Source organism: Haplochromis burtoni, unplaced genomic scaffold (genome assembly GCF_018398535.1).
Source record: "Haplochromis burtoni strain Fernald_Lab_line unplaced genomic scaffold, NCSU_Asbu1 Contig_507, whole genome shotgun sequence".
Lineage (NCBI taxonomy): Eukaryota > Metazoa > Chordata > Actinopteri > Cichliformes > Cichlidae > Haplochromis > Haplochromis burtoni.
Window position 1 is genome coordinate 138,292 of NW_024582868.1, and position 27,859 is coordinate 166,150.

A 27,859-nucleotide genomic window follows, 5' to 3' on the forward strand; every position below is an offset into this window, starting at 1 on the left:
CACACACTATGTGAAAGTCACCTGGAAGCTCAGACGGCTCTGCTTGTATATTTTTAGCATCTTTCAGCCACCCCCATGTTGTGTACAGTATGCATGCATGTATAGATGCAGTGAAGCATGCACGTGTGCTGTGTTTACTTCCCTGCGACCCGCCTGCATTCTTCCCCCTCCTCCTGCCTGTGAGTGTTTTCAGCCTTGGTGCTGCTCAGCTCAACGCGCCTCCAGCGTCTCTGATTTAGACTGTGGCTCACTGTAGAGAGCTGAGAAACCAAAGGACCATCGGGCTGTGCAGGAGTGTGTATATATTTTTTAGGTGTGTTTTATCTGCTCAGAGGCTTCCACACTGACTTCTTCATATAAGTAGCAGCACGTGCCTCCATCCCATCAGTACGCTTCATGACCACCAACAGAAGCGCTCATTTCCTTTGAGAGAGGAATACCAACCTGTTTGTGCCAAAATAAGATTTTTGGCCCCGCCTTTCGAGTGATTTATGAGGACAAATGAAAGTGTCATAAATCACTGCTTTTTATTTGAGTTTTATAGTTAACACTGAGTTATGATAAACAGCTCAAATCAATCGGGTTTATTGACTTTAGCGTTTCAGAGTCATGTCTGGAGCTCTCGCCTTCTGCTATAACTCCTCTGTAGTACCAGAGACTCCTGGTATGACCACTCACTGCTGCAGGCTCGGTGCTGGACCAGGTCCCGGTTCTTGCTCTTTCGCTGCCTCATTCTTTGAGATTTTGTTACACCATTTAAAAACCAGTGACGCAAAGAAAATGTGGCTGGTTGTTTATTATATTTTTAATAAGAAGGTCTGTGTTTTCATGTTTTCATCGTCGGTTAAGTTTTTACACTTTTTTTCATTTTTTCTCTCTATATTTTATTTACTGTGAAGTTTATTCAGCTTATTCCATTGGGGGTCACAGGGTGTGGGGCCTGCCCCAGCTGTGATGGGTTGAGAGGCGGGGCACACCTGGTTAGGTCGCTGAGGTAGTAGATTTCAGTGAGTGGTCAGGTGGGACCCCAGGTGTGACATTTACAGTGAAGCACTGAGTGTTCACCTTCAGATGTTTCAGAATAAGAGCCTGTTTAAGTGGTTCTGGGACTTTCAAGCAAAAAGCAGAATTGCAGTTCTGTTCTGTGCAGTTAAACTTGTTGCACAGAACAGATAAAGACATGCCGGCGACTGGCTGGTTTGTGTCACTGTTCATATGAGTAGCTGTTCTGTTTCAGGAAGCTGCTTCTCACTGACACGGTCAGGGTCGCCTCTCAGAAAAAAATGAAGTTCAGCTGCTGTCTTCAGCTCCGTTTGCAGAGTGATGCCGCGTACAGCGAGCTGCGCTTCAATCCCACGCAGCTCAGCGGGGAGCTGGCTATCACCATGACGGCAGAGAAGATGTGGGAGACAGTGATGCATCGTGTGCTGCGATGTGCACGTCGGGCCCGGAGGAGGCATCCTCGCAGCAGCTGATTAGACTCTGAGCAGCGTTTCTGCGCTTTATTGTTTTCGGCTTTAAACGCTGCAGGGTGAAACATGCTGATGAGCTGTCTGAGCTTTAACAGGAACGCTGACCACACACACCTCCTGCTTTATCTCTGTCAAACTTGCTGCTTCCACTTTGTTGGACTTAATGAGTTGCAGCCATATTTTTACATAAACATTTCATTTCAGCGCTGCAGTCAGGCTGTCTGTACTTCTTTGATTTAAAGTTGAAGCTTCATGAAGACCACAGAGCTGGTTTTTAATCAGGTGATCAAGATTAAAATGAAGCATGAGTGACTCAGATTAAATGCTTTTATAAAGACACCTATACTGGGTACAAGTACATGAGGGAAACACTCATTATAAAGACGTGGCTAAAAGAGGTGCAGGAGACACAGTGAGCCCACAGGATGTTTGGATGCTGTTCAGCAGGCTAAATCTAGAGTGGGGATAGTCAGGAGCATCTGACCAGCTGACCGGAGGAACCTGTAAGCTGGAGAGGCGTGTGAGAGGTCGGAGACCATGACTGACTTTTAGACAAATGGGAGGATCCTGAAATTGATACCTGGGTGGAAACCAGAGGAGAGGAGCCAAAGCAGGTGTGTCCCAGGAAATGAGCGACAATCTTTTTGGTTTGACGCGCTGCCTGGCTGATCTGATCCTCTGAAAAAATTGGGGGAGCCAAAGAGGACCATCTCTGGTTGGAGGTTCAAAAGGCAGGAGCTGCAGACACACCGAGGAACACTTCTGGATTAATGAGCTCTTACAGGCGTCGTCAGCTCCATTCATGGTGCTCAGTTCTTATTTGCTCCTGAATATATTCCTCTTTTACTTAACTTCCTGTTTAAATGTAGAGTTTTGTTCTGTTTGTGTTGAGTTCTATGAGTTGTGTTATATGCGTGGCAGCATCTCTGCAGGATGTTGTTAAATGTCTCTGTGGACTGGTCCAGGATGAGCTCTTTAGTAGACACAGGTGTATTTCCTGCTGAAATGAGTTTAATCGAACCGATAAACAAGGAGAAATAAAGGAAAAGCTGAAGCTGTGTGTGGCACCGGGAACACAGCCGCTGTCTTTCTACTTGCTGTTAAAAGCATCGATTCAAACATCATGAAAGAGCTGTGCAGGTTTAAATGAGCTGGGACGGGGCTTTGTTTGGCCCTTTTTACCCTCTCTTTTTTAGCTTCTGTGAGCTTTGAGCAGAAAATTCCAGTCATCGTCGGTTTCTCCTTAACCGTCATCCTTCAGAGCATGTACAAGACATGGTGCTCGATGGCTGTGCAGACAGCACTTACCTCCAGGATTTCCTGTGTCTGTTTACCTGCGGCAGGTCGAATCCTTTCTAAAAACGTGCGCAGATGTAATCCTATGAAAGTCCAAACTTCTGATGCCCTCTGCAGACCTGACGTCAGCTGTGTTAGCACTTTCAGGCTTTTCCTTTTGGCTCTGAAACAGTGAAGCTTTACTCAGGAAGTTTGGCTTCTTCTTCCAGCTCAGAGGGAAAAGTTTGCTTCCAGTGGTGCTTTGTAAATGAGTTCCTTATCACCTCTTTTTGTTCCCAAACTGGCGTTACTGCAGTCGAGGTGATGGCATTCTGCGTGCTCGGAGTGCTCGTGCTTACCTGCATAGTAACAAATAAATCTTCCTGAAGGTCAAAGGAGTTCACATCAGTGCTTTATGTAGAATATATTTCCTCTCCATATTCAGTCCTCTCAGAAACTCATATTTCTTATGCCAGACTGTATCTGAGATGGAAACAGCCATTCCTCGTGGGCGTGAAGTTTGAATAATTTTTGCATAAAATTCTCCGTTTCATTCTTTTCGGTTAGCTCAATACGGCGTAATCTCTTTCCTATTCAAATTCCTGCCTATTGTATTACCCTCAAATCTATTACACACACCCCTCCCCCGCCTTTATCAGCGCCCCAACGTGTTTTCGAGACTCACTTCTGCTTTCTTAACAGTTAAACTGGGGAGAAACAGACCACACACACAGACACACACACAGAGCTTCCTGATTGTAATGATCACCTGTGATTGGAGGAAACAGAGCAGGGACGACACATCAAGCGGCCGTCCGTGGGGTCGGATCGTTGTGGAGACGCTGGCTGCTTCAAATGCTAGAACATCTCAGCAGCTGATTTCACATCGGTTTGGTTCGATGGTGAGGGTTGGTGATCCTCACCATCAGCAGATGTGTTCCTGTCACAGACGGTGGAGAGAACGTGGGGCCACACCTGTGTGTCTGCAGTAACCTGAAATTAAAACAAGAGAAGAGTTTGAGAGAGCTTGAGTAAAGCGCATCCCTGAGCCTGTAAATTAAACTGCAAAGGTGACGTGAGGTTTAAAATGTGCCGCGGCACGCAGCGATTTGAGGCTTTCATACTTGACAACGTTAAATGACAGGTGAAAAAACAGAAACATGTAGCCTTAGAAAGACTGTTATTCGTGCGTCAATTTACCACGCCAGACTAGCCACGCCCCCCCAAAGGTGCTGCATGACGCTGGGTTTGCCTCCATCCCTGCTTGTGCTCTTGAAAGATGCCACGACATTCAGAGTGATTTATTTACTGCTGCACGCCTGACGTGAAACTGTGAGTGTCAGAGCAGGTGCACAGTGATTGGATGAGCTTTAACAGCATTAATAAGCTGACACAGAACACGAGGACGAATGGCGACACTTACTGAAACTCTTGGCTCTAAATTCAGTTATTCAATTTATCAAACTTTCTTCTGATTTCTGCAGGAAAATCAATGAAAAATGAGACGATCCCAGAGTTTGTTCTACAGAGGCACAACGATGCCACCATCTCTTCCTTTTTCCGCAGATGTGCATGCTCGCTGTTGTCATCAGCATCGGGAAAGTCGGGAACTTGAAGTTTCCTGTGAGCTCAGAGAAAATGTTTATTTTCTGTAAGTGTGACACAGTCCAGATCACAGCGTATGAAATATGTGTTTCTGCGTTATCTGGCTGATATTCGTCTTCAACTCCCGCCCACACGGGGCATCATGTCCGTTGCTTAGCACGTTCAAAGTTTTGCTCAGGGCACTTCATCAAGATGAATGCTGGCCACACCAGTGCCCAGAATGTGCAGAAATGTTTAGTCTGCCTGTGATCCGGGCCTCGTGTCTCCCTCCCCGGCCTCTCCGTCCTGCTCTGCCAGTTGGCCCGTTGGCTCAGCTGTGTACAAACAAAGCCTCGGCTAAACACAGGACGGATCCGTTTCCACAGTTTCACTTCTTCCAGATATGAAAGTGCATTCCTGCCTTTGGTCGACTTCCTGAACCGCTGTCTGTGTTCGTGCAGAGCTGAGCAATTTTTTGAGCTTTTAGTTTTCTTCAGTTTGAGCTTTTCAACGAAACACTGGGATGCTTCATTGATTCTGATGAATGAAACTGCTGCTTGTTACATGTTAATGCATTATGGTTGGTTTCCTTGTATCTGATTGGGCTGTTTCACAAAGGTGCTAGCTGGACTGACGTCTGTGCAGCAAAGCAGAAAGCACAGTCTGCTCACATGACGGCTCGCTGCCACAGGATCCACAGCTATGCGACACGAGGACGCGTCTGCAGGGTGTCGAAGGCAGCGATGGCAAACAGAAGGCGAGCTCTAATTTAACGGCAATGTGGAGAAACAAAAAACACAGAAGCTCTGCCACAGTCTGAGGCTCACAGAAAAACCAAATCTGAACTGAGCACAAACCAGACCTGCAGCCTGAAATCCAGGAGCAGAAGCCATGAAACAACCGGCAGCAAACCCGAGGATGCAAGGTGAAGCAGGAGGGATGCTTCAGGTTCAGCTCTGTGGTTCAAAGGTTCCTGGAGGATTCCTTAGACCTTAGTGAAAACAGGACCGCAGCCTCGCCATGATCACGAACGATCCGTGAGACTGGGGTCAGCTCTTTAGCGCAGCAGTCCCCAACCTTTTTTGCGCCACGGACCAGTTTATGCCCGACAATATTTTGTCGCGGATGAATACAACAAAATAAAACTAGTACCGGTACCGAAAAAAAGAAGATTTATTCATAACACACGTGAAAAGACCCAGGAAAACCGAGATAACGATAAAAACGATAACATAACGCTGAAAACCGATAAAAACCCTGAAAACTATACATTTCACACCAGAGCCTCAACTCTCGCGGCCCGGTACCAAACGACTCACGGACCGGTCTGAGGACCGGGGGTTGGGGACCGCTGCTTTAGCCACTACGTCACTGTGGGTGGAGGAATTTCTGCTTCAGACCTCTGAGCTTGAACTGAATTCCTGTGATTTTTGCAGGTAATCGAGTGTAATTGGCACCGTGACCACAGTCATCACACACTGACTCCATCTCATCCCCACCACAGTCACTGAAGATGACAGCTGACTGTGTGAGATACTACAAAGCCTACCACATGTTTCACTCATATAAAATGTATAACTGAGCATATTTACTCTTCTAAAAATGACTAATAAAATAAAACTAATGCTGAAATAATTTTTCCCCTGAGACTGGTTAACTTTAACTGTCTTACACGTCTTTTAATTTAAGTGAATATGGAAGATTTTCTAATATGTTCCTTTTATCTTCCTTTGTTTTTTTAGTGTTTATTGCCTTTAAAGATATTAATGCACCTTAAGGCAACTGTTATATAATTACAATACTCTGCTCTCTGTACACCTGTCCATGCTCCTGATTGGTTACGTACTGTAAACTCCGCCTCTTTCACATAAACACGTTAATAATTAGACTGAATACCCACGGGGTGATCCATTGATGATGTCACATCCTGTGCCTATTGAACTTTTATCTGTAGTGCAGACGCTGGCAGGTAAGGGGGGCCCTGGAATCAAAGTGAGGGTCCCGATTCAGCCAGCATCTTTGTTCCCCCCTCAGCGAGGCTGGCGAGGGTTGAACGCCGCAATGTGGCAGCAATTTGGAGTAGTGCTATGACGAGAATGTGCAGCTGTCTGCATTTGAGAAGCTTTAAATGTTCGCGGCTGTCTGGAAGACGCATTTCACGGCCAGTTAGTCGGCAGGAAGTGTGTTGGGCCGGGGTGTTTGCGTAAACAGCTCGTAATAGTTTTAGCCTGCGCACACACTGTCTACGTACACACAACATGTATGCAATCACATACTTTGTGCATGCACACACCTGTGAGTGCACACAGTGCGTGCACACAGGTGCCCCACATGGTGCACACACATTTCTTGGAGCAGGGTCCTGAGTTTTCTCTGTAGGTTTGTGAGCTCCAGGCTGCAGGTGGAAATCATGCTGGAATCAGCGCGTTCAGAACGAGACTGAGCACTTGAACGTCAGCCCTCACATTGAACCCGGGACCTCCTCCCAGCTGGGTCATTTTCTAATATCAGACACCTCTGTTTTTTATTAGCTGCAGAAGGCACATCTTCACTGGCCTTTTCAAACTTAAAGTCCATTGATGTTTCCTTTTTCTCTTCTCAGTAATACTAATAATAATACTCTCAGCTGATTCACAGCTGAAAATGCAGCACACCACAACAGCGTGCTCGATTATTACGTTCGTCCACATTAATATGAAACTTATTTTAGGTGCTCTTTTTTCTGAGTCTGCATCTCATTGGTTTTGCACGTGTTTAAAGATGGTTGCTCCCTCCAGCTCCTCTCATTATTTCGTTTTTATATCGATATGAAGTGCAGCAGTTTGGTTTCACGCTTGTATTTAGCTCTGGTTTGGAGATGGAGTGTGTTTTAGCTCAGCTGGTGAACACTGTCCTCCCAGTCTGACTGCTGTCGGTGTTAAAAAGCTCCTGAAACACTTCTTTTCCCATTATGACAACGATAAAAGGCGTTAGCTGAGATCACTCCCCGGTCTGACGTCCCTCTCTCTTTAATTAGAAAGTGACTTTTCCTTTTGTGTGTGACTACTCTTATTTATTTGTGTTGGAGTCTCAGAGCTGCTTCATCTGAGTCCAGCTCGGGTTTCCCGTCCTCTCCTCTGAGTGTTGGTCAGGTTGCAGATGGTTTAATGTGACTCCACACCACTTATCTCATCCACTCCGCTCCGACTTCTCATTCAGACCCTTCCTTCACTTTTCAGGTGTTTTACTTTTGCTCCGATGAGCTCATGGATTTTTGTGGTGGCCCAGTCAGTGTCAGCTTTCAGCATAAATGCAACAGTAAAGCAGAAGCCTGTGCATGTGTGCTGGTTTAGTGTCTCGATGCGCTCCTTATTCTCCGTATTCTGCTTATTTGAATGGTCTTACAGCCGTGACGTGCTCCTCAGCAGACACTGAAAGCTGTGTGAATAGTGGAACAGATTTGTCATTTTGGAGGCTGCTTCTTTCTGCCTGTTAAATTAACTCCCTCCGTCTGTGTTTTCAGGTATTGCGTGCTCCACAATGGGAACCACTCAGAGCAGGAGAAGAAGTCCCTGCACACCCACATAGAGTCTCACGAGTCCTGCTTGTGACCAACGGCACGGACACCGCCGCCTTCACACATCTGGAGCTGAAATCCGTCATCGATGCTACGAATCTAGAGCCCAGCAGGATTTTAGCGGTGTGTCAGAGGGGCGGGGCACTGCCAGTGGGCCATCTGGTTTCAAAGCTCTGCCGAGACATGACCCGCCCGTGAGGCGAGCATATAAAGCCAGCGCCATGTCGCATTGGTTCTGTCGTCTGCAGAGGCCGGATGACACTGAGCAGAACCAGGACGGCGATGTCATCAGTGGGCCGCTGGCCACCACACATGGCGGTGGCGTCTGTAGGAGAATGTGATTAATGACTTGGAAGTGAATCATGTGGCCAAAGCTTTCCGATGACACTCAGCGGACCCGTTTGTGATTGCGTTGTTTCCACGATGTCCCTGTAAATGAGCCTTTAAACCAAGTGTTTCAGTTTCTAACTGCTTTTTCCGAATATCCACACAAAGTCTCATGAATCCTCACTCGGCCGAGAGCAAAAGGTTGCATTTAAGCCTTGATTTAAACTGTCCAAGTGCATTATTACAGAGGCTGCTGTGCTCATACGCCACCATCTGAGTGATTGTCTCTCTTCCACAGTGAGAGCTGCAATGAGTGATTGGAAGTGTTGGTCATTTCGGTGTCGTCAGAAGTGTTTGTGAGGCTCTCAAAGGTGATTCAGCTCGTGTTACATCCATCCCACCCTGACGCACCACGTCCCCTCTGCATAAACAAGCATTTGCACTCATGAAACCTGCACAAGCCGACCGCTCGCAGTCACGTCTGTTTCCCTGCGTGCCTCCATGCAGGACTCTTCCTGCTGCTGCTGTTGTGTTTTTTCTCATTAGCACAAGAAATCGGCTTAAAGGCTGTCACACATCGGCCGTGTCATTTCACACGATGAATCTGTCCCGTTTGTTTTTCCAGATTAAACTGAGTCTGACCAATCGGATCGCTGCGTTTGGTAACAAATTGCAGCATGTGAAAAATTCCAAATTTAGTTTTTTGCAACGCGCTCGGTGCGTAAAGGCCTCGAGTCGAGGAAGCTTTACGCGGCCCAGCACCTCTAGAGTCTCTGAGCACTACGACACGCTGGACGCCGGTTAAAAGTAAACTCACCAGAGCATGAATGTCACCGCTGTCGTCCCCTATCACCCTCACTTGTGCTGAAGGTGGCTGAGAGACTTGGGCATGTGAGGCTCGAACTGCAGCTCTGCAACGTGTACATCTTCATTTTACAGTCGGTGGCAGGTCTGACACACCCGGTTAAATGGTGACCCAGCTCCAAAACACACACAGCGTTAGAAAATAGCAGGAGGCGAAAGAGAAGCACGTTCCAGAGGCAGATCCTGTGCTTTGGCGGGACAATGATGAAATTAATGTTGCTGCCGCAGCTTCTCTGCCGCTGATTTAAGTTGGCCCTTTTTGCTAACATTGTGGTCGTGACAGTCCAACAAACCCAGGTCACTCCAGGGCTGCTTAGTATCTGCTTACTGTGGAGATTTGTGGTCCTCTTTTGGTCAAAATGTTCTTCACAAAAAAACGATTGAAGGTTTGACTGTGAGCAAACATGAAAGTTTAACATTGGAGCAGGCTCGCCTCCTGCTCTCTTTACTGGGAACAGTGGTGCTGGAGCACATTCAGCTAATTCTACTTCTTGTTTCTGGCACTTCTTTTTTTGCTGATAAAAACATTCCTCTCACTGCACAGAGCTGTTAATGAAAAGATATCTGTAAAGCAACAAAATTCAGAGACCAAGGCTGATGTCATACAGAGGCAGAGGCAAGCAGTCCTCTCAGATCTCTTAATCAGAGGGACACACTGCTGAGCGCTGATGCTGCAACACAAAGACAGACGAGGAGCTCTTGACATGGAAAGGTAGTTACTCATCATCAGAGATGGCTAAGTGGAAATATCCAACCACGTTCAAGTTGCCAGACTGACATCCAACCGTGCTGCTCCGGCACACGGGTGGATGTCAGCTGCAGTTGGATATGTGCAGATGGTGAGCGTGGTCATAAACACAGCTTTTTCGGTTATGCTTTGGCCTGCAAATGCACGGCGAGGCCGGTAACGCGGGCGTGTTTTGTTCCTACGCGTATCTGTGGACTCGAGAATTACTTTAAATGTTAAAGACATTGAAATTAAGGCCTCATTGTTCCGTGTTTACACCAACTCATAAGAATTTATGAGAAAACAGCGTGCCCAGACCGTGGTTAGACCTCGGTTCATAATGTACTTGCAATCGATTCTCCAAAATTGAAAAGCAGTTGGCTTTCAGGGCTCAGACGCGTTCCACCTCTGCCCACAATCCTTTGCAATTTGGAGTAATTTCCTGTAACCAGATCAGATGCTGTTCTCACTGCTCGCTTCTCTGAAGGTGCAGCTCCAACCCAGGCTGCCTGTTTCTGTGCCAGTGCCCCTGAGAGCGGGAGAGCAGAGCAAAAGGTTCGTAAAGGGCCGTGAAGATTTTAGCAAACAGAAAATATTCTTCAAAGCTGCTTTTGTCATGAAAAGTTCCTGAACTGTTCCTGATGTGGAGCCCAAACAGGAAGTGTGCAGTTTTTCAAAATGATTTCTCATTTATTGTTATTGTTATTATGAGTGTGGCACCAGAGTCCTCACACAGCTGATCTTTAAGTCATCCAGTGTTCTGAGCATCGGTGACATGAAGTGTGCGGGCAAGATAATCCGAGCCAGTTGGCGAGCAGCAGCATCGCCTCCTTCTAAAGTAAATTCTGGCTTTAAGCAGCTGATCCGTCCCTCGCTAACATCGCTGCAGACAGTGTCTCTGAATCGTCAGTCTTCCTTTTAACTGTTTCTCTGTGACATCAGTCGGTGCCCGTCCTTGTGTGTGTTGGAAACCTGGGCTCTCCAACCTTTAAAAACTCTAATGGGACAGTTTTTTTTAAACAGACCAAAAGCATCACCTGTCTGTTTGGAGAGCAAGTGTGAGGCCAGAGGGATATGCAGCCAAACTGGAAACACCTCCACGTGTGAAACATGTAGGTCTTATCAAGTCTGACGACAGCCTTGGATTAACACTGCATGCTCACACTCAGAGTTCTGCAGAGGAGCTCGTTTAATGTTTGGCTTTGTGACTACAGAGGTCAGTTTCTACTCTCACTAGAGCCTAAAAGCACAGGCAGCAGCAGGATGTAGTGGGTATTTATTAATCTGGCCACACAAAGTTTGTTCCTGCGGTTAAAGGAAGGAAACAGATGAGTTAAATTTCAGCTTGTTCAAAGCATTTAGAGAGAGAAACACAAAAACACAACAAATCTTCTTATCTTGAGGGGCTGTGACTGCACTACACCTTCAGTGTGTTCATAACCTCCAGTTTATCCACCGCGATCAACAGGGTTCTGCTTTCGTGAGCTCACACATCATCTTGGGACCAAGGTTCTCGGCAGAGCAGGCGGAGGACGCCCCCCCACATGCTCCAGCGTTTCATGGCTGCTGTCCAAGTCCTGCTTTATAGGAAACACAGCTGGATCTTTCATTGATGGCATTGACAGAATCAGGATAAAGACTTCCAGCAGAGTGCAGAATGTATGCATGCAGCAGGATGTGAACAGCAGCTGCCAGCTGCACGTCTGGTGCGTCTTCCTCCTTCTCTGAATCACGTCTGCAGAACCCATCAGAGGTTTGTTCCAAACCTCTGACGGGTTCTTTAACTTCTGTTCACAGCCTGCAGCATGAATGTGTATATAAACTAAACATATAACTCCCATAACCTGTCCAAAGGAGACAAAATGACTTTTATAAAACTCTTCAGTATTTATTTTGACAGAACAAAATGGGTATTTTCATGTATTAAAAGAGCAGAAAAGCTTCTCCTTCAGGGAGCTGACATATGTATGACTTTGTTTCTGTTGCTATGTGACAGTTCTGATAAAGGAGAATTAAAGAAACGTTGATAAGCCTGCTGTTGATTTTCTTTGTGAGTCTGAACACAGAGGCGGCATCAGTCGACTGATCGAAACGTAATGAAAGCGCTTCGTTACCGCCGCCGAGCTAAGCCGAGCTCGCTTTCCTTTTGATACGTGAAGCTCATAAAGATGAAGTTTCAGTTTAGCGAACTGAAACTTGATGATGAAGCCCAGACAGGACTTCATCACTAGTCAGTGATGAATGGAAGTATTGCTCACCTCTGCTTTCTCACTCAGTGTTTTACCATTTAAACCAAAGTCATCCTTTTTTTTTAAATGAATTTTATTTTCAGTCACAGCAGCATGTTAACAACAAAACATTGAACATACAGTAGTTTGCTGTTCAGTATTTACAATACCCCAAAAGATAACAGAAATAGAGAAGGAAAAAACAAACAAACAAACCAAAGAAACCCCTACAAAACAACAAAAAACAAACAAACAACAACAAACAAATATAAAAATAAAATGTATAAGGGACATTCAGCGTACAGTTAACTATGATAGTGATATAGAGATATGGCATCCGGTCATGATAAGGTGGTCATTTTAAATGTTTCCATGTACATCAGGAATGGCTGCCATGCCTTAAGAAATTTGGTGGTTGAACCTGCCAGTGTATATCTCATCTTTTCTAAATGTAAAAACCTCATGAGCTCTGCAAGCCACTGTTCATGTGTGGGAGGAGCTTCCTGCTTCCATCTTAAAAGTATAAGGCGCCTTGCGATAAGTGAAGCAAAGGCAATAGAATTCGAATAGCATTTTGGCAAAGTGATGTCTTGAGGTATCACCCCAAAGATAGCCGTTAGAGCAGAAGGATCATATTTAACGTTATACATCTCTGACAGAGTGTTAAATATAGACACCCAATAGTTATGAAGATTGGGGCATGTCCAAAAGGTATGAAGGAGCGAACCTGTTTCTGCTTTACATCTGTTACACAGAGGGTCAGCTCCTGGATAGAACTTGGCTAACTTTTCCTTGGAGATATGTAATCGGTGTAGGACCTTGAATTGAAGGAGCCCATGCCTGGCACATATCGAAGAAGAGTGTACCCTCCGGAGAAAAGATTGCCAGAGTTCATCTGTTATAGTCATCCCAAGGTCTTTCTCCCACTGTGCTTTAAGGATGAAGAGAGAAGGAGATTGAAGATCTAATATATAGCATAGATTTCTTTAATCGCCCCTCTCTTATGAACGTTTATATTAATAATTTTATCCAAAGAAGTTTCCTCAGGTAGTTCAAAGTCATCCTTAAAGTGCCGATGAGACGTGCTCAGGGCTGCAGGTACACTCATGTAGATGGATGCCAGAGGGCATGTGATACTTCGGCCGGGCTCGGCACACGTGCATCTCCCACACCTGTGCATCCAGCTCTACAGGTGCAGGTGTAGCAGAGCTCAGAGGGTCAGGCGTGCTTATTGTTTTGGCCTAAGAGTCCCAGCTGTCCCCTCAGAGGACTCACTAATGATCATAGCCAAGGTGTGGGGTAATGGATTACTAATTACTACTTTTCTTAAGAGTATGATACTTAATTACTCACTGAAGAACGTAATTAGTTACTTTCTTCAGGTCATCTTACTCTGTAAGATGAAATTGTCTCATAATTATGGTAAATGGCCTGCATTTGTATAGCGCTTTACTCAGTCCCTAAGGACCTCAAAGCGCTTTACACTACATTCAGTCATCCACCCATTCACACACACATTCACACACTGGCAATGGCAAGCTACATTGTAGCCACAGCTGCCCTGGGGCGCACTGACAGAGGCGAGGCTGCCGGACACTGGCGCTACTGGGCCCTCTGACCACCACCAGTAGGCAAACATGGGGTTAGTATCTTGCCCAAGGATATTTGGCATGCAGCCAGGAGGCAGCCTGGGATCAAACTACCGACCTTCTGATTACTGGCTGACCTGCTCTGCCACCTGAGCTACAGCCAACCCTTGGTTGTAAATCTGAGGCTGCGGTCCCACCCACAGACCATGTGCTCATGAGGACATGCCCCATCTTTTTTATTCGCTGCGTGTGAACAAAGATGATGGGGGTGTTGACTTTAACCCCCCACCCACAGCTTTGTTAGATCATCTCAACAGGTCACATGACAGAGCTGGTGATGGTGTTATTACACTAGATCAAGTAATCACATTACAGTTACAGTTATTACAAAGGTTCTTGAGTTCTCTGAATCAAACAACATGATCAACAGTGGGGTTAAACAGCTGTGTCTTTGAAGGCACCACAGCTGGATCAGGTGGATCCAGCTGTGGTCTGGACAGACAGAGAGGAACAATGTGTTTATTTGGTAGTTCAATGAAAGGCTTCATTTAGTTAAAATCTGCATTCATGTTTGCAGTTTTGTCTTGTTATATTTGAAAAAAACAAAATATTTTCAGAAATATTTATGGGTGTTTTCTTGTTTGGGATGTTTGTTTTGTACTACTTGGACACTAAAGTGGCTAATCAGACAACAGTGCCTGCAGTGGCCCACAGCTCATTGAAGTTTGACACCCCTGATTTAGAGCTTCAGCACTGCTTCGTGTTCGGCTCCAGAGGTTCCAGGTTCACTTTAAAAGTTGGAATTTTCTTGAATGTAGCACAAACGTATTTTATTTCTAACTTTATATTATTACTTTGGATGGTCAGCATGCTTAGTTAGAACCCTTCAGCTGTTCCTGACTGTGGTGAAACATGAGGAAACTTTTCATCGATGCTATGAGGCCGTAACAGAACCAGCCCCCCCGGTTCTGGCAGGGACCAGGGGGGACAGAGAACTGAAAAGCAAATAGCTGCTCACAAACAGGGATTCATATACATTAAATACTGAACACAGCTTCTGATGAATCCTGCAGGTGTGCACGCACCGACATTAACAATAACTGACTGAAAAAATGTCGTCTTCAGCTGTTTCATTTCATTTCATTTACTTCAGCTTTTAGATTCAGACTTGTGGTCCGACTGCAGGATTCCTGCATGTATACTTCTGAAAATCTTACCTCCCAATAATCAAAGGTCAGTGTTTGAGGTTGTTGGTTTTTTTACTGTTGCGTGTAATATGATTGGAAATCAGCTATGACTGCTTAGATTCAGGGCTCTGTACAGCAGATGAAGCTGAGGACGTATTTATCTGTGTGCATACTGGAATAATACACAGAAGCTCAGGCCGTGGAGCGTGCTGCATCCACAACAGCATCTCAGACGCAGAAGTTTGAAGAGCCTGCTGTGAAGAGGACAGACTGGAGAAAACTACACTTTATCTGCACCAACAGCTGCAGGGTAAGATCTGCCACACCAGACCACACCGAGACTTGGCCTGCTGCAGACAGAGACGCCTGCGGTGACCCTCCAGTCATCACTAGAGGAAATGCAGACTTGCTTCAGCATCATTCACTTATAAAAAATGATTTCACTGACACTGAAATTATTTTTACATTTTCTCTGTTATGCAAAAATAAATCAAGGCAGAAAATGATTCAGGCCTGTGAGTCTGATACAGCTGACGCTCCTCTGTGCAGGTCTGCGAGCGTGCAGCAGCAGCAGGATGGTGTACAGAACCAGCACATCTGTGTACTGTGTACTTTATCTGTGGTGCTATTAAAGTACTGCATTCTGAGGTTTAATATAACGAAACATTAAGCATGTTTGTCTCAGCAGTTTTCCACATGACTGCCTGCAGAGAATCTGTGTTAGCCCTCATGTCTGCTCAACATTCAAACACAGCTGATGGAAGTGATCTCGAGCTCTTTGCCAACAGCAGATCTTTGCCAATCAGAAGCAGACAGAACAACGAGAACAGCAGGCGCAGAGCTGGGGCTGAGACTGGCAGTCAGAGACAGCGAAGTTAATGAAGCAGCCGGTCAACACGCCGAGTCAATTTAATCAGGAGGAGAAAATCCATCCTGATGAGAGTTTAATTTGGTTACCGGCAGCTCGTTGTCTGTGGACCCAACAGAGTGCACAGGAAAGAGAGATGTGACGGAGCTGACCGTTCCCATTTCCATCCAACTACACGCTGACCTCTGCTTAGTGTTCCAAGGGGCACGGGGAAAGCATTCTCCACTTCTGAGAATGCCTTCTGGCTCACTGTTCACTCTGTTAAACCTGAACACACTAACCAAAGCCCAAACATAGTCCACACAGAGCCCAAGCAGAGTCCAAACAGAGTCTACGCAGAGTCCACCTAACCTCTTCAGACTCTTCACATGAGCAGATGTTAAGCAGGCAGAAAAAGAGGTACTTACAGCCCACCTGCTCCCAACCAGGTGATGTGTTACCATGGTGATCTAACAGGCTAACAGACTGATGGGTCCATTCATTTCTGACTCTGAGCCGAGGGGCGTGGGTATGCCCCTCGGCTCAGAGTCAACCTGAAACAGAAAAAAAGACGATTCATCTGCTCCAAAACTAAAAAGCTCAAATGACAGTTCAGCCGTGCTTCAGCACAGAAACGGACGTTAGCACACTAGTAACATGACACACTGAGGCTGTTTTACCTTATTAATTACAGTCAGTATGTAGGAAAGAAAGGTGTGTGCCTGTCTGCGTGTTTTCATGCAAGTATGTTGCAGGTCCTGCAGACAGAGTTTGCAGAGAACTCCCCGTCACAGTAAGAGAATCTAAGAAGCTTACAGTAACTGTAACAGACTAGTTATTGTAACAGCAGTAACTTTTACTCTGTGACAGGTGTGTGTATGCTGATAAAGAGCGGCATCCGCTGAGACTGATGGAGGAAGGCAGGAGCAGAGACAGGTGAGCGGGTGTTACAGGTACCGGGTGGCAGCACCTGTAGACAGCTATATATGTGTCCTGTAAACAGGAGAGAAATGATCAGAAGGGAGACGTGGCTTGCCGTTTCCTGAATACTCCGCCATTATTTATTCAAATTCACAATTATGCACTCCTTTCATTACTTTTACAGTATTACAACTGTGTATTTACTTATTCTTAACATAGCTCACACACACATTCTCCATAACACATTCCAATGTTATAAACATGACCAATTTTCTTGTAAGACTTGGTTCAAAATGAATTCCAACAAGACAAATCTATAAATCTCAACTAGCTTGAAAGAATGGTATAATCAGCACCATCTCGACATGTGCACTGAATTCACGGAAACACTTTATGGCAGAAACAAGATACTAAAACAATACAGAATAACGGTGGAGCCGATCACTAATATCACAGAGCATAGGATGTGTGCGACCCAAACTAACATGCTAACCTTAGCATGCTGCTAAAGCCGTAAACAAATACTTACAAAAGTGTAATTTACTGTACTACACAATGTTGTACGCTTTCACTTTCCAACCGTAATGGTTAGTCTATGCTATATAATGGATGTGATTGCTATTATATTGTATTTCGGGCACGATACGAACCTGTAAACAGGAGAGAAATGATCAGACAGGGAGACGTGGCTTGCCGTTTCCTGAATACTCCGCCATTTTGAGAAAACAGCGCGGAGCATGCGCTTCAGGCTGCTAACAACAGGCCAAACCATGGTCTCACACTGCCACCTATTGGTATAAAAATGAAGCGTCCGCTACAAATATCCCAGGGTAGTTACCAAGTTTCCTGTTACGATTACTGTAGTTATTTAGGGCATTTCCAAATGGAAATATCACTTACATTGAAAGTGAAATTACTTAAATTAATTCACATAAATGTGATCACACATTAGTGGGTATCACACGGGCAAACTGGATAAACTGGGGCAAATTATCTTTGGATGTGATCGTCATCCACGTCTGGGCTGGATGTGAGCGCTAAATCTCCACAGGCTTGTAAAGCATGAAATCAATTAGACGTGCAAAGACTTTAGTGAGACTATTCATGATGTTGGAACGAGACTCAGATGACCTGTGGGATTCATCAAGGCTGCATGATTGGATTGAGGCTGGAACGGAAATAAAAGCAGGATTCACAATGGTGAGGGATGACACTCAGACGGTTCTCGTGACTCAGACGGATGAATGGTGGGGTCAACGACTACAGTATAGGTGATGCGGATGAACTGAGTGGGTGTGGACTTTCTCTGGTTGAATTGAGTCTGCCTGCTGTGAGAGAACAACGAGTGCGCCACACGGTGAGTTGTTTATATCTTGTTTTATTATGAGGGTTTGCCTGCCCGATGTCTATCGCCTGTATCTAAGCTCTCACACTTGCCTCTCATGCTGACCTGCTCTGTGTGTTTTAGTGCTTTAGGGCCTCAGAAGGTCATCAGAGAATGAAGGTGTAAATGTCCTTCATCAGACTTAATAAAACATCTGCTGCAGTTCCCACACTGTGTGCTTAAAGAGGAAACCCTCATTTCTCTCCTCTGGTCCATCAGATAGACTGACAGTGGGCCATTATTTCTTCATCCACACCGAGTCCTTTCATTTCTGGAACAACATATTGAATGGATTTTCCCAGCAAAGGTCCATTTTCAGCCCCTGCTGTAATTGTTCTGGCTTTAGAAGACAGAAACAAAGAGAGCGGCTCCATCATCGGCTGTCCTGAGTGGCTGACATTTACAGTCTAGTAGCAGATGAGGGGAAAAGGCACAAAATGCCTTTTGATGAGCTAACAAATAGAACAAAGAGGCCGAGTCCTCTGTGTGACGTGATGAAAACAGCTTCTGTGGACTCTGCATCCTTCACATCCATGTGTCACAGTGTTCTGCTGTCCAGACTTCATCACTGAAACCTCATCCTAAAGATTTTCATTTTCATGGACACTTCTCTCTGTCTTTATGTCCTCGCTTCATCTTCATCACAGTCCAATCCAACCGCTGTCCTCACAAAGCAGCAAAACTGCACCTGCTGCGGCTCATTCATCAAACACCTGTCAGATACGAGCCCATGCTTTTTCATGCAGGGACATCTCATACATGACTTTGAAGTCATCCATTTATCCTGTTCCTTCGTGTCATCGGTAGCGTGTGTGTTTGACATGGAGCTGGGGCGTCTCTGCTGCTGAAACCTCAGGTGGATCTAAGCTGCAGTTCATTGTTCAGCAATTAACCCACAGCACTTAATGCACCCTTCAGCTCAGGTCTCTCAGAAAGGTGCAGAGACTCTGATTGGTCAAATCCCAAACCACCCAATCAATCCAATCAAACCACCCGGAAGTCGCAGTGCAGCATGTGGGACGTCTGCGTGATACATAAACTCACCTAAAAAGCTTTATTTTAAAAGAAAGAAAGAAGGACCCTGTTGTGTGTAGGTTCAGTCAGATTTGACTGCACGGCTGTTTAGTCTGAAAACAAAAGAACAGCCAGCATCCAAGGAGGTGTCTGAGAGAGAGGAGAGCCACCCAGCTCTGAGCTCTGAGGGCTTTTACAGAGCACAGCACTCTGGGAACACAGCCACACCTCTCACCTGCCACACTAACGGGCCTAAAGGAAGGACTGGAGTGGAGTGGGTCGTCACAGAGGTAAGAAAGTTTGTGTGATTACTTTAGCTAATCCTTCAGACTCGGGGCAGTGCACGCATTGCTGATCGCTGCAGATCAGAACTGCTGCCTGAGCATCAGGATGACTTCCAGCTGTTTGTGACGGGATGATCGGTGCTCTCCACCCCACCTCACCCTGGTTTTAATGTCGACATCAGACGATCGTGGCAGTGTCTCAAATATGAGGATATGTTGGGTCATAGGAAGTGTGGGTCTGGAGGTGGAGCTGTGCTCAGCAAAGGACCAGACCAGAACCGCTGAGACAGTTTATATAATGATGATATTATTATTTATTATTATTATTATTATTATTATTATTATTATTATTATTATTATTATTATTATTATTGGCTGTGTATAACACTGTGGTGCAGCCAGGCCTTCAGTAAAAGGAGAAAAGATTTCAGTGTGAGATTAGATGTGTTCATTTTGATTAAAAAAATCTAACAAGACTATAAAAACCAGGTCAGACTGGGTCAGCAGTTTTATTTAAAAACTCCAGATTTTGGATTTGAGGTTTTTCTGAGCTGAACTGGAACTAAGTTATAGATTGACTATAGATAGACTGTTTCTAATGTTTAGGTCATGCATATCCGTCTATCTGTGAATCCAGCTTTGGTGGACACAGCTCAGGCTTTTCATGCTCTGTATTCATCGCCCAAGCTCTCAGGTTTATGTCTTTGGAGAGGTAAAGGTGAGGTTGAAGTCAGCAGAGTCAGAGGAAGACAAGAGGAACTACTTAGAGGGCAGGAGCTGAGAAGACTGTCTCTGTGTTTGACCCTCAGTTGGAAAGCCAAACCCAGCATGGAAAAGTTCAGCTTCTTGAACGGCTCCGATTCAAATTAGACTCTAGCTCAGGCCCGTAAACACGGGAACTCTTACAGCAGCTTGTGTTTCGTGACGTTTTGCCAGATTTGAGGTTTGGCCTGCCGTGACTAGTCATATTAAATCCCGCTTCCTTGTTCTGTTTACCGAGTCAACATCTAAAAAGTCAGGAGGAAATCCTGGTTGAATGTTGAATGTAAACCCGAGCTGCTTCAGTGTGTTCGTGCCGGACTGAAGATTAGGAACAGAATGCTGGACGAGCACATCATGAGCTCAGAGAACAGCTCTGATTATTGAATGAAGCACAGTCAATTTACTTTCAGGATCATCATCAGCACCACTTGCTGTCGGGTCCTTTCTCCCAGCGTCAGGACAAAGCCCTAACCCTTCCCCCCACAAAGACAACATCTGATGACCTCCCCGTGCACATCGGTGTATATCAATAAAGTTTTGGTTTGGCACCCATCAGAGCAGGTTCCTGTTTTTTTACAAGAGTAACTCCAGGAAGCTGCAGAGCCAGAAACCACCCTCACTAACTTCTGATCCACACCGATTGTTTTCTATAAGCTGCCTGAAACATGAAGCCTTCACCCAGAGTAGAGTATTCTGACCTCAGTAAGTGTTTATGGTCTCAGTTACTAGTTTCAAGATTTAGTCAATCCAAAATTACATTATTTGGTAATTTATGGGGCCACGTTGTGTCCCTGTATGAGCTGCAGTGTCTTTGGTTTCTCAGTCACATCCAATGCTCAACCAATCAGTGAACACCATTTTCACCTGAGTCTACCTCCCCCTCTGACTGTGTGTGATTTTCTCCTCATATACAAAGTCCTGTTTTTTTTGGTATCATATTACCACATTAGAGCACTTCACTCTCACACTGCAGGCTTACTTGTTGTTCCTAGAGTATTTAAAAGTAGAATGGGAGGGAGAGCCTTGAGTTTTTAGGCTGCTCTTCTGTGGAACCAGCTTCCAGTTTGGATTCAGGAGACAGATACTATCTCCACTTTTAAGATTAGGTGACCCTAAATCCTCTCTTAGTTATGCTGCAATAGGTGTAGGCTGCTGGGGGATTCCCATGATGCACTGCATGTGCTGCATGTGGTGTTTATACACCACAGGTACTTGTCACTATCTTGTGTCTTGTCTCTCCGTCAGTTTATTGGTCCTGCCTTCCGCTGCGCCTCTCTGACCCTGCTGTTGTCCTGCTGGAGGTCTCTTCCTGTTTAAACAGAGTTCTTCCTCCCCAGTGTCACCATGTGCAGTTAAAGAGGATCGTCTGATTGGTCAGTCTTTATCTGAGCATATAAAGAATCTTCAGATAACTGTTGCTTTAAGGTGCTGTGTAAAGTATTGGGTGCTTCCTCCAGCCCTGTGTGAATGTCATTGCCCCGCTGCCTGTGGTTAGTGACGATTGGTGTATTTGTGTCAATCCTTTGTCCAAATATTTGCCTCCTTTGGCTGTAAATAGCGCTGAAGCTGCAGGGGTGAACCTCCGCTTCCTTTTGCACTGTTTAGTTTATTTCGGGGAGCTGGGTTGGAGTTTAGAGTCAGCACTTCTCTGACACCGTGTTTGTTATTTTGGCCTCGGTTCACCCCGGAGAGGCTTTCAGTTATTGTCACATTTTTAGCTGCTGTTGTAAACCATCCTGACTTTGATTTGGGGCTTTGGTCGGGAACACCCTCGTGTTGTGCTCTTACCACCGTGGACGGAGACATAACAACACGACAGCCTGACATTTAAATAATATCAGAAGGCTTGGTCAATTTTAACTCACCTTTAAATCTGGATATGGTGATGTTTGAGTTAAAGGGGGGTCAGATTAGCACTATACCAGGGCTGACTTAAGCATGGCCATTCACTGCAAAAACTCTAAATCTTACCAAGTATATTTGTCTTATTTCTAGTCAAAATATTTTGTATTAAGTGAAGAAATCTGCCAATGGAACAAGTGAAAATCTTCTAGATTCAAGATCAACTGTCTAAAAACAAGTTCATATATCTTACTGAGATGTTACTCTTTAACTGATTTTGTCTTATTTTAAGTGTGGTGAGATTATTTTGACTAGAAATAGGACACATATACTTGGTAAGATTTTGAGTTTTTGCTGTGTTTAAAGTTTAGCCTGTCATTATATTCATGTATTTCCTCCTGTAGCAGTTGCTCGGAGCAGTTAACTTCAGGCAGATCTATACTGATCAATTTTATCCTTGGACTACTCTCCAGGAGCTTTGCATGAGTCACAGTTCAAAATAACCCTTCTTTATTTTATCCTGAAACTACTCCCCCTTTTAAACCAACTTTCTTCTAAGTTGACTGTAATTGGCTGTAATAATTACAGTAATTTCTTTTCTCTATTTTGTACATTGGTTCTAGAGTCAGAATAAATAAATAAATAAAATGGGACATTCGCAGTGAATTTAGGTCCAAGGATTAAATGTACATTAAAGTAGTGTAACTTCTTTACACTGACAGCGAGGGAACTTTCACTCGTCTGACCGATCCACAGCTCTTCTTTGGATATTTCTGCCTTATTGTGTCCTCTGTCAGGATGACCCCACACTGCTTCAGTGATGCTGAGCTCCGGGCTCGGGGGAGGCCCATCCATGACTGATACTGTTCATGGTACTTTTCATAATTCATCATTTTGTCAAAGATCTCCAACACCACTGACTGACCTGCAGCTGAAACCATGACAGAGCCTCCACCGTGTTTCACAGATGGCTGCAGACTCAGTGTCAGACCTCCTCCTGACCTCCTCATACATACTGACCATGATGTGGATCCATCTCTCCATCAGACCTGTTCCTCTAATCTTCAGTCCAGCTCTTGTGTCATTTTCCTGTTTCCCTTCATCAACAATGTCCTCCTGACAGCCGTCCTTCACTGAGACATTTCTGATGAGATCATCTCTCAGCTCCTGTGTCAGATACTATTCATCTAATTTACATGGAGCAAAAATACTATTTTATTTCAAAATTTGTAATCTTTAACATTTTTCAAAGATTGAACTAAAGAAATGGGAACAAATTAAATGTTTGTGTGACTGGCTGCTGGAAACAAAGAGTCTAAAGTTAAGATTTAAAACTGGTTCTTTAACCAGGTGTCTGTTATGTGCAGACACAATACCGATTCATCCTTGAGTTAGGAGTCTTTTTATGCTTGAATGATTCACATGTCAGAGTTCAGATGCTCAACAATCCAAAAAATTCCTGATTTCCTCATTTTTGAAAGAGCACTTTAGAAAATTTGAACCAAGTCTTGAGTGTGTGATTTGGGACTTTTGCACAGAACGATATATTGAAATTTCAGCTTTATTCAAATGTTTAAGTAATTCAAGGATTTAAGTCTTAGTATTTCAGCTGATCGACACAGGTAAACAAACCTATCCTCAGCTTTAGAATTATTTGACCTCATGCAGCCTGTTCTCACACTTTCAGCCTCTTCTAGGTTTCAAAGTCTTTTTCTTTGCAGACAGACGGTATTGCCAGCGTGCTGACAGCATCCTATGAGGACGCTTGCTGTCGCTGAAGTGCTGAAGGTTGTTTTCTGTCACAGCATGTCAGTGTGGATCCCCCTACAGGGGGAGCTTTTCATAATGTCTAATATATGACATTAAACATAATGTATTTCTTTATTAAACTGACAGATATTGTGATGTAGCACATAAATACTTGGAAGGTATGGTTTGTCCTGAACTTGATTAGATAGCAGGCAGGGCATCCTCTACAAGTATCAAAAAATAAAGTGAATTTCTTACTGACTTTTCTAACTTTTCCTACTGTCGCCAAGTGCTTGTTCAAAAGTGATCATCTGATCTTTGTTGTTTTCTCTGTGTTAGTGTCGGGTATTAACCTTAAATTATAAAGGATCTTAAGGTTCCTGTTGTTGTGATTTGGCACTATATAAAGAAAACTAAATAGAACATGAGAACTGAGCTGGTGGGCAGTGAGAATATGTGATGAGTGGATTAATAAACTTTGTGAGAGTTTGTGCTAGAATTGTCCCAGAAACACCAAACAGTTTGTTGGAAACTCGGACTATGATAAATCCAGCTAAATATGATCTTTGATGGGTGAGAGTATCAGGTACACATGTTAATGTGGTCAGAGGTGTGAAAGGGCTGCATGAATCAAAGGAGCTGCTCTCTAAGACATTAGGCAGATATATCATTTATCAGTCCTGTTGGAATAACATTGGTAACACATGCTTTACAGAGCTGAGCCTGATTATCTTCATCTGGACTGACCATGCTTCCCAGCGCAGGAACATCGAGTCTGTTTAGTCAGAGTACAGAGCTCAAAGTCCATAATATTAAGAACACTTCAGGCTGTCTTTCATCTGTCTTTTCAGTTTCTGTAATTGAGTTTAAAATAGTTCATCATGTCAGTATTTTTAACTCATCTTTCATACGTTAACAATTCTCCCCTAGATAATAAGACTGTTTGTTGTGACTTTCTCCCTCCTCATTCAAGGCCCCCACGTCAACCGAAGATTGTTGACTTTTCCCTAACCGGGTGAAGGGACACTTTCTCTCGGCGGAATATCAAACACACACACGCGCACACATATGCATGTACATTGACACATACCTACACTCACCCCCCCAACCCCTCCAAACGCCTTCGAAGCTATGTCTTCTATGTTGTGAGATGTGATGATTCATGTGTCTGTGCTGAGGTATTTTTTTTCTGTTCTCAAACTGATCTCCCTATTGGAGCTCAGTCTGGGAGGAGTTCTTTTTTTTCTCCTCGCCTTTCATCATGCTGTGCATTTTCTATGGTTTCGGTTCAGGTCGCTGCTCGTGTGGTCGTCCGGCCAGTGCCACCTCCCCGATGTGATGTTTGTGTATTGTATGTGTGGTCTACAAGGTATATTCTATCTTAATTGCCGCTTGGGGATAAATGAAGTTTTTTTGGCTTGACTTGACTTTGACTTAACATTTCTGCAGTGAGAAGACTTCGTGTATCTGTGCCAAGGCCACTGTGACCTCATAAAGCACATTTTTGCTCCAAAGGCAAAAGAAAATTAAAATTAAAAATACTTGACAATCAGGACAAAATTCCACACAGATTTCCAAAACAGATTGCATGATATTCGAAGGTTGAAAGATCATCTTCAGTAAAAGCTTTTCTGTCTATGACTCACTGTCAGCCTGTCTGGGTGTACCTGTACCTGATGTCACCTGGGGGAGGCTCCACTCCCCGCCTGCTCCCTCATTGTATAAGTAAGAAAATGGATGGATTAACTTTTCTGGCAGCGTTTCAGTGCAATGAAGTAGTGAACAGTAGAGATTTTGTGAGATGTGGAATTGGTGGTACTGATCTTTGGTGCCCATCTGCTCTGATTCTGAGTCTGTTTCTCAGAAGGACGCAGCCTGCTGTCGTTGCACACATCTGCTGTGAAGGTGGTGTTTGTGTGTGTTTATTGTCATACTCTGAGAGCGTGGTGTAAAATAATGTGCTTTCATTGTGAACGTCAGAGGCAGTGGAAATAACGGGAAGTCTCAGTAGATTACGCGCTGGCGGGGCGATAATGGGGCATCGCTGTGGGGCGTCAGGGTAAATAGATTCCTCTTGATGTAGCAGGTGATCATAGAGGGCGGCACTCAGCTGCCGGTGTTCTCATCAGCTTGCTGTGACCTTGCTCTGCTTTCGCTGGTCTGTTTAAAATGCTGGCTCATGCAGGAGGTTAGGATTCGGTACATGTGAGAGAAATCACAGGATTCAGCAGCATTGGGGTTGTTACTCAAGAAGTAATCTATTACACATTACTCTGCACTTTTCTTAAAGTTAACACAGTACATTAGTTAATTACTAGCTGGAGAAAGTAACTCGTTACACTATTTGTTACATTATTTGCTCATTACTTTGTAAAAAGACTTGAAACTGTCTCACAATCACCATTTAAGAACATAAACCTGAGGATACAGTCGCCCTTGTCAAAGAGGACACACACCATCTTTGTTTTAATTTTTAACCTATGAGCATAAAGCAAAAGTGAAAGCGGTCGTCACGGTGATTCTACTGTAGAAAGTAGAAACAGAGGCTGAAGCCTGACTGCTTAGCTCTCCCTCCGTTACCTGCTGAAGCTCAGGCTCTGGTGTCTGGGCCGGGGTCTGCATACACCCACCTTCAGTCTGGGTTCTTGGCTAGCTTAACATTAGCATGCTGTCTGTGAACATGCAGCGTTAGCTCAAAAATGCAGAAGTTTCTTTCCTGTATGCTGTTAGCACTTCACCATGATGCTCTTGTTCTTTTGTGCAAAATAAAAGTAATGACATTCACGCCCACTTTGCGTGGCCATTGGGAGTTTTTTTACCAATACCTGCTTCAGTTCACTGAATGTCATTGGTCTGTTGGTTTGTGGTCGCCATGTCCCTGCGATTCACTTCCTGTGTGTGGAAGCAGCTTTAGATGAATGGAGATGAGAGCAGCGAAAGTTCACACAGATCTTTAGTGTTGAAGTTTCAAAGTGTTCGCAGCATCAAAACCAGAAAAACCTCTGTGATGTTCTGGGAGCACATCTTACCTTTGGTTCATGCTACCATCCTCTACTGTTTCATAAATGTCCTTGGAGATGAGTTCCCACTTGGAGCAGCACTAAGAGTCCTTTTCAGAAACTGTGTAGTGAAATTATAGTTGACGTAAGCTATCACAATAGTAGGCAGAAGCTTCCAGCTTTCAGTAGGGATAACCTCTCTAACTCTGCTTTGTGTTGTGTAGAAGAAAGAAACGAGCACGAGCTCGGTGGAAGCAGAGCACTTCCATTGTGGCTGCTGTCAGTGTCTGCTTACAACAAATTCGCACAGATTTTCAGGAAAATTAAAGTTTAGATCAAAGAGAGCATAAACACATTAAAATGATCAAATGCAGCAGTCGAGACCAAGGCCACATTTCCCACTACAAATTCACATCTGCACTGCAGCCTAGGTTACACACATTCATGCTCACTTTTATTTAATTTGTAAAATATGTGTATACACACACACGTAGAAAAACATTTAGTATACACATCCAGAAATTTTTTTTTTTTTTGCATATACTATTATATATTGTACATATATTTATTAGTTTCAGATTTAGCCATTCGTATATTTTGCCTGTTTATATTATTGTATTTTGCTTGTTTACATTATTGTATTTTGCACAACTCTGTTGCTTGTGAAGCTCGCAAACAAGAATTTCACTCGCATGTGCTGTACCAATGTACCTGCACATGTGATGTGACAATAAAAGTGATTTGATTTGATTTGATTTACATAAGCCAACAGTACTTAATATTTTTCTATATTGTGGTAATTTATCACCATCTGCTTTAGAACCAAAAGCAGCTAACAGCCTAAATTGACAGCAGAAGTACAGCAACAAGAAAAATATAAGCTGTGCTGTCCTCACCCTGAGTTTTCACCAGGGAGCTAACGTTGCTCCAATAACCAGATTTATTTTCCTTTTTTTTTTTGCTGGTTTATCAAAAAGCTTCAATATGATCAACCTATCTCTGATAATTGGCTATATACCGCAGGCCTTCAAGCTGGCACCAGTTAAACCGTTACTTAAAAAGCCATCTCTAGACCCAGCGGTCTTAGCTAATTATAGGCCAATCTCTAACCTTCCTTTCATGTAAAAAAATATTTTTGAATAGTATTTGTCAAACAACTAACAGATCATCTGCAGAGGAATGGTTTATTTGAAGAGTTTCAGTCAGGTTTCAGAGCTCATCACAGCACAGAAACAGCTTTAGTGAAGG

General features: G+C 44.2%; 1 protein-coding gene across 1 annotated transcript in view; it reads left to right on the forward strand.

Annotated features, from left to right (window-relative positions):
- Positions 1 to 13,486, forward strand: part of htr4 (5-hydroxytryptamine receptor 4) — a gene marked incomplete at its 5' end in the record, with an annotated part of 59,853 nt that extends 46,367 nt beyond the window's left edge. The window contains one exon of the mRNA XM_005950420.3: positions 7,834 to 13,486. Within this exon, the coding sequence (XP_005950482.3) occupies positions 7,834 to 7,921 (88 nt within the window). The remainder of the gene's footprint in view (positions 1 to 7,833) is intronic.
- Positions 13,487 to 27,859: the final 14,373 nt, after the last annotated feature.